Source organism: Diceros bicornis, chromosome 5 (assembly GCF_020826845.1).
Source record: "Diceros bicornis minor isolate mBicDic1 chromosome 5, mDicBic1.mat.cur, whole genome shotgun sequence".
Classification (NCBI taxonomy): Eukaryota; Metazoa; Chordata; class Mammalia; order Perissodactyla; family Rhinocerotidae; genus Diceros; species Diceros bicornis.
In genome coordinates, this window is record NC_080744.1 from 31,155,341 (window position 1) to 31,163,471 (window position 8,131).

General features: G+C 34.4%; 1 protein-coding gene across 1 annotated transcript; it reads right to left on the bottom strand.

Annotated features, from left to right (window-relative positions):
- Positions 1 to 225: 225 nt before the first annotated feature.
- On the bottom strand, positions 226 to 1,161 carry LOC131405907 (olfactory receptor 4F15-like). The gene has a single exon (XM_058541141.1). The coding sequence runs from the start codon at positions 1,159 to 1,161 to the stop codon at positions 226 to 228; it is 936 nt and encodes a 311-aa protein (XP_058397124.1).
- Between the last annotated feature and the right edge of the window lie 6,970 nt (positions 1,162 to 8,131).

The following is an 8,131-nucleotide window of genomic DNA, read 5'->3' on the forward strand; positions in this document are numbered from 1 at the left end:
TGCTGTTCTCTGTAAGAATATCAATTCTTTCGTATGATGGATTTACATTTCCCATGATTGTAGTGGTCTTATACCCCTTATACTACTTATACTTATGAAATAGTAGCAGGTTAAAGATGGCAGATGATGAGTTTGTTCTGGATATGTTAAATTTGAGGCCCTTAAGTGGAGATGGACCAGCGTGCAGTTGGATGAACAGTTTTAAAGCTCCAAAAAATGATGTGGTCAACAAAATCTGGAATAAGATATCTTTTTGTGCAATCTTTTTATTGCTACCTTTATATCTTTGTTCCTTAATGTATAGATGGCAGGATTCAAGACAGGGGTGATAGCAAAGTCAACAATAAACAGATTTTTATCAAGTGATGGTGGGGGAGAAGGCCAGACATAGAGAAACATGCATGGAGTGAAAAACAAAAAAACCACAGTCATATGAGATGACAAAGTGACAAATGCCTTGGATAAGTCTCCTGAGGAACGTTTCCAGACGGTGACCAGAATGAATGAATAGGAAAGAATTAGCAGGATAAAAGTGCTCATGCTCATAAAGCCACTGTTGGCAGTAACAATAAACTCAAGCTTGGCTCCATTTGTGCATGCAAGTTTTATGATCTTAGGAAAGTCACAATAAAAGCTGTCCACTTTATTAGGTCCACAAAAAGGCAAATTTATAACAAATAAAAACTGAGACACAGCATGGATCACCCCAGTTATCCACCCAGTGATTACAAATAAAACACATATTTTAGGGTTCATGATTTTCAGGTAGTGAAGAGGCTTACAGATTGCTGTGCACCTGTCAAATGCCATGGCTACGAGTAACACCATCTCCACTCCTCCTATTATGTGGATGAAGCATATCTGTGTCATACAACTTTGGAAAGAAATTACTTTGTATTCATATAAAAGATCTGTGACTATCTTGGGGACTGTGGTAGAGGAAAGGCCCACGTCAATGAGGGATAGGTTGGCCAGCAGGAAGTACATAGGAGAATGTAAGTGAGAATCAAAAATTACCAAAAAAAAAACAAAAAGGTTTCCCAAGATAACCCCTAAGTAGAGCAAAAAACATACTAAAATGAGAAAAAGTTTTTTCTCCCAAGGACAAGACAGGGCCAGTAACACGAACTCAGTGACCACAGAGTCATTTAGTGCACCCATTCGCTGGGACAGAAGAGCTGATTTTCAAGTGGCCTGAGAATGAAAATAAAAAAAGTATCACTGGCACAAACATAGATTCCCACTTTACCTTGCTAATTAAGTTAGATATAATTGATGGAGAGGAGAAAAATGAAGATTTTGGAAAAAATAAGGTTAGCAATAAATTTACTGTGTAAAGGGGATATCTGAGGGAAAAGGTGACTGTAAATTTTGCAGATAAAGCCTAAAGGGGTTACTTTAATTTTCATCCCATAATTATACCTCTTTTGCATTTTTTTCAAAAATTTATGGATCATTCTCCAGACTGTTGCCCTAAATGTCTTCATATCAAATAAACGTTTTCTCTTCTGTCACATCACTGTTATTACTTTCACACAAATTCTATATTATCTTACCTGCATCTTTCTTAGCCCACTAATATTCTCTTACTTCAATGGGCTTATAGAGATCCCCAAGACAAAAACACTTGAAGACATCCCATCACTGCTTACCTTGGGCTTTTAGAATTTAAATGGAACTTAGGTACACAGGACTTAATAATTATGATACTTGGTTCATGACATGATATCATCTTTGGTCCTTGACCACTTTTAATAAATAGATTAATTAATGACAAATTTAAAATAAAATAAAATATTGGATATTTGAGAGTAAAGATTAGTAAATACAATGATGATACTTAATAATTATTAATCAATTATAATGATCACAGATACCATTTGAGTGAGTGTCTGCTATATGCAGAGCATTGTGTTATGTACATGATCTCTTTCAAACTTCCTAATGACTCCATAATATAGGTTTAGTTTTATTATCCCCATTTCACAAATAAAGTAATTGAGCCTCAGAAAGATGATTCTCTTCAAGGCCAGCACCTCCAAGTATACTTTATATCTCCCCAAGTATCTAGAAGCCTCAATCAACCTTTTTCCTTCATCTCAACTTTTCACTCCCCTTGATCTGTTACACATAGAAGCTCTCTTTTAAAAATCAAATCTGTCAAAACAAACATTTGGATAAAGAGAATAGATTAAAAGTGGTTACCACAGGGTAAGGGGCTTGTGGGGACGGGGTGGAAGGGGTATAGGGGCACATATATATGGTGACAGATAAAAATCAGACAATTGGTGGTGAGCACGACGCAGTCTATACAGAAACAGATTATAATAATGTACACCTGAAATTACACAATTTTATAAACCATTATGACCTCAATAAAACAATTGAACAAAATCAAATCTGTCAAGGGTAGGATAGAGGGATTCCTTCTCATTTTCCCTTTCTTTCTCAAACCCTTTACACGTAAGGTTATTTTAAATTATACATTTCATTTATTGGACAAACCAAAATAAGCTATCTTCCACTCCAGAACATCCTTTTAGAGAAGTCACAAGGGATTCAGCCCACATAGTCTATATATAAAATATCACATATAGTAATCACTTTTCAGTCTTTATCTTACTTACTCTCCAAATTTGATACTATTGGTCATCCATTGTTTCTGAAATTTCTTCTGTCGTTAGCTACTATATATGTTAACTATCCCAAAGCCTATCCCATCCTCATTTCCTGCTAACACAACACCTATCTGTTTAGGTAGAGATCTCTCAATTTTGGGAGAGGGTAAGTCCTTATCCTAGCCCCCTGATGAAACATGATAATACAATGTCACTTGGCCAGGGAATGGTTTAAGAGAAGCATGTAACCTAGATTTGATTAATGAGATATAGAACAAGATCTTCTATGGAATATTTTCTTTCCCAGATTAAAATACAAAGCTTAATGTGGAGAACGCGCTTTTCTTGGCTCCTTTATTCCTGTATTTAATAGTAATGCGAGGCCTAAAGGTGCAGCAATGACGAGCTTTGGAAGACCACATGTTAAAGATGATAATACGAACAGATAGAAAAAGAACCCGGTCTAAAAGGTCTTTAACTGACATCAGCAAAGTCTACCTTCCGACATCTTGTAATGTGAAAAAAAATAAAACCTAGTTCATTTAAGAGATTATAAATAAGACATTGTTACCTGAAGCTGAGTGCATTCCTAATATTTGTACAACAGAGCTCTATTAATTTTTCTCCTGTATTTCTAACTTCTATTTTTTGGCTCTCACTGATACACAGATTTTTTTCCAGGCTTATTTTTGTTGATGTGACTAAAGAGTCTAACCTAAAATATTTTTTTCATGCCAACATGCTTCATTGTTTTAACTATTCCCCACTTATTAAAGATTTCTATATCTCTAGCTCTAGCCCTGGACTCCAGCATAATATATCCAAGACTATACAGTAGTACATAAATGGGCATCCTTCAAGCACCTAGAAATTAAAATGCCCAAGGCTGAACTCACGATTTTATCATCTTTTAAATACCTTAAGAAATACCATGATTGTTCTCTCAGATGCCCAACCCGGGAATCTATGTGGCACCTTTGTCTCCTCTTTCATCTTACATCCCAGATGGAAAATTATACCTCCAGAATATTTCTCAGTTTTATTTTCTCCCCCTCATTTCCACCGTAAATTATTATTTCAGGTCTATATATTTTCTCATCTTAACTACCGAAAAGCCCTGTGAATGATCTCTCTGCCTCCAATCTTACCTAAGTTTAGTCCTTTCTATACTCTGCTTTCAGATCTGTCTATCTAAAGATCAAATATGATCATGTTATTCCTATTTAAACATTTGATTCTATCATTAAGAATATTTAAAATTTAATAGCGTATGACATAAGACCCTTTATGAACTGAACACTTTACTATATTTTTTCACTTTTCTCTGCCTTTGCATATGCTTTCATCTGTGTTATTCCTGGTCATTACAAAGTGGAACCATCTTTGGCTCTAAGGCCTGATAGATTTTGATTGCCATCCCAACTCTGCCATTTATGAGCTGTATAAACTAGAGCAGGCTACCAAATGATACTGATGGTGTTTATGTGCCCATAAAATGAGAGAATTATAACTTACTTCTCCTGATGTTATAAGGACTTGAAATCATATGGGTAAAACTATCTGGCACAAATGTTACTTCCCTTTTCTCTTTATCCTTCAAGACATAGATTAAATGCCATCTACTCTAAAGTATTCATTGAAGACCCTAAGCAGAGTAAATAGCTTCTCTCTATGGTCTGTCGCTATCTTGTACATTCTTTATAATAATTAATGTATTTTTTTTTGCATGTTGGTTCTTCATTTTCAACCATGATCTCTTTGAGAAAAGGAGCTTTAGCCAACTTTGTTTGTCTCAATACTTAGCACAATTTCTGGCACAATGTAAGTACTATTAAGTGATAGTCTTCAGGAACATTCATAGCAGACAGTTCAAGAAGACATGGTAAGCAAAATCAGAGGCACAGAAGCCCCTGTGGAGGATGTAGTGGAGAGTAAATGTCCACCAAGTGACTTTGGGAATTGAACTCACTGACACATGCACACTGATAGGAGAATGGAAACCAGTCTGGAAGCCAGAGACTTCCCTGTCATGTGACTGTCCTCTCAGAGTAACCTCAACACCCCACATTTCCAACTAGATCCTAAATCTAATACAACAAAACTAGAAAAAGTACAAATTCTCCCCTTCTTTTTTGCTTCAAACAAAATACTTATAGGCACTTCAGAGTATCTGGCAATATCCTCAAATTACAATGGAGTATTAACAAAAAACATGCTGTAGAAATATTGATGAATAGAAAAACATCACCAGATATTTGGGAAAATTCAGCAATTCAAAAGAACAGTACAATTTTCATAATTAAAGCCCCTATGAAAAGCAATTTGTTACATGAATAAGGAAAAGAACTTTTAAATATACTTTATATTCATAAGATTTATTGACGCCCTTGAAATAAATTAGAACCTCATATAAAATAACCTGAAAACATGATTTGTTAGCAAGTTAAAAAAAGGATTATAAAACACAAAACATTACATATAATGTAAATATATATATGTAAATATTTACGCTTTATGCCACAATGTCTCTAGTTTGTGGGATTTTAGGTTGTTTTATACTTTTCCTAAGTATTAACCCTCGTTTTCTGTTTTTACAGGTAATATTTACAGATTTTCTAATTTCTAAAGAAAATTTGAAATTAGTGGAGGAAATAGGAAAAATAATATAAGAGAAATTTCCCAACTAGCAGCATAATGCAGGTACTAAGAGCACAGATTCTGGGGTCAGACTACCTGGGTTTGAATGTCCATCTCCTTGATTTATGAGCTATGTGTCCTTGGGTGAGTTGTTTCTCTTCTCTTTCCCTCAATTTCCTCATCTGTAAAACAGGGATGATAATAGTACTTATCTCAGAGCGCTGTTGTGAGGATTAAAATGAGTTAATACATGGAAAAGACCAGAGCATGCTCTGTACATAATAAGTACTCAATACATTTTTATTTTATAATTATGATTACTTTTAAGACTCCATCATTCAAGTCTTTCCAAATATAGAGATTGCTTGCTCTGCCAGATTGTGCTCAGGTGAAATGAAATAGCCAAGATATAACTTTTTATTTCCATGAATCTAAATTCAGAGAGAAGAGGGATGGAAAATTGAACTCCCTTTACATATCAGTTTAATAAAGATAACGGCTCTTTGAAGAGAAATTCACCTCACCATACAATTGGAATTATGAAAATGAGACTGGAAGGATATAAGACAATATGAGTGAAAATCATTCAAATAAAGAATGTGAGCAAAAGGAGACAGGAGATAAAAAGAGGAAAGAAGATTTGGGAACAAAAAGGATAAAAGGGGAGGGAGCAATGTAACTAGTTGCTAGGGAATTGGAGATCAGGTGTGCTATGTACCTGTTACCTGTTCAGGCGCGGGTTTCACTAAGCAGCAGCTTCAAGAGATCGACACACATAGAAACTTAATGCCCTTTTTGAATCATCGTCATTTCTTAAGATAGAGAGTAATAAATAGTTCATTCCATTAGGAAGGCCAAGTCAATTAGCAGGACGGGAGAGTAGGGCTGAATATGGTCCATAATTGCTTCTAATGGAAACCAGGTCTTCTGTGGACACTGGTTTTCCCAAGGGTAAATTATCACAATTTGTAGAAAAGAGTTACAGGAAAATTGAGCAGTTCATTGTGACAATCAGTGATTTTGTGCTCTGATAATGTATTATTTTTTTCAAAATTAGAGAATTTTAGGTTTACTTTAGATGTTCACTGAGTTATTGCAAGTATATGAGCCACCAATCTGCTTGGCACCAATATCAAGTTTAAGAAAACCATCGCTTTACACCTCTAACTGATTGTCTCACTTGGAATTTTGAGAAATAATAAATTGATACTTGAATAGATCAGGGAAGTTTCAAAAGTAGTGCAGAATTAGACTGGGAAATCTCACTTGGTATTTTTTAACAGCTTTATGGAGGTTTAATGTGTATACTGTAAATTTATCCATTTAAATGAACAATTCAATGATTTTTAATAAATTTATAGAGTTGTGTAACCAACATCACAATTCAGTGATAGAACATTTCTATCACCCCAAAAATATTCTTTGTGTCTATTTGTAGTTAATCCCCACTCCCTCTCCCAGACCCAGGCAACAAGTAATTTGTTTCCTGTGTCTGTAGATTTGCCTTTTCTGGACATTTCAAATAAATGGAATCATACGATAAGTAGTCTTTTGTGACTGGCTTTTATCACTTATACTATTTTTGACATTGATCTATATTTTAGCATGTATCAGTGGTTTATTTCTTTTTCTTATTATTATTATTTTATGGATCATGCTTCTAGTGTCTTATCTAAGAACTCTGCCCAACTCATGGTCAAAATCTTTGCTTCCATATTCTCTTCAAAAGTTTTAAATTTTAGCTCTTATATTTAGATATTTAACCCATTTTGTGTTAATTTTTGTGTATGATATTAAGTAATGATCTAAATTCATATTTGTGCTTATCCTGCTTGGAATTCATTGAGCTTCTTGAATTTTGGATCTGTAGATTTATATTCTTCATCCAATTTGGGAAGTTGTTGAACATTATTTTTTCAAATAATTTTTTCTGCCTCTTTCTCTCTCTCTTCTTCTGGGACTCCCATTACGTATATTGGTGTGCTTGATGGTGTTGCGCAAGTCTCTGAGGCTCCATTTATTTATTTATATTATTTTTTTATTTCTGTTGTTCTGATTAGTAATTTCTGTTAATCTATTGTCAAATTGCTAATCCTTTATTCTGTCATCTCATAGTTGTTTTTGAGCCCCTCTAGTGAGTTAAAAAATCTAGTTATTACACTTTTTGATTCCCAAATTTAAATTTAGTTTTATCATTTCTGTCTCTTTATTGATATCCTATATTTATTGAATCATTGCTTTCCTATTTTCTTGTAATCTTTTAAACTTGGCTTACTTTAGATTTTCGGACATATTAATAATTACCAATTTGAATTTTTTTTCTGCTACGTTTAAAATTGTCCCCTTCGGAGACAATTTCTATTGTCTGTTTTCTGAGTGTGGATCTTATTTACTCTTTCTTTTCATATCTCATGAATTATTTGTTGAAAAACTAGACATTTTAGGTAATATGTTGTAGTAACTACGGATTCCAAGTCTTCCCTATACCTGGGAGTTGTTTTTTGGTTATTTTATTATATTTTATTATTTTATTTTTTGTTTAGTGCCTTGTCAGGATTAATTTTGCGGGGTCTCTCTCCTCTGCAATATGCCACCACTGTAGTCTCTTTTTATTTTTTGAAGCCTGGCATCCTATGGGTCGCTCCTTTTTTAGCATGGTTTAGTGTTCAGCTGATTATTGGTCAAATGTTGTGCTCAAACTTCTTGAGCCAGCAGGGCTTCCACCCTTTGCCAGTGGATCTGTATAACACTGGGAAACATATTTAGAGTTCAGGCAGTTTACAAGTGTGCCCTGGCTTTACTTTTTGCAGAGTTCCTTCTTCTGTCCTTTGTGTTTGTGCAAGACATTGGGTTTAGGAAGGACTGTGTAAATAGCT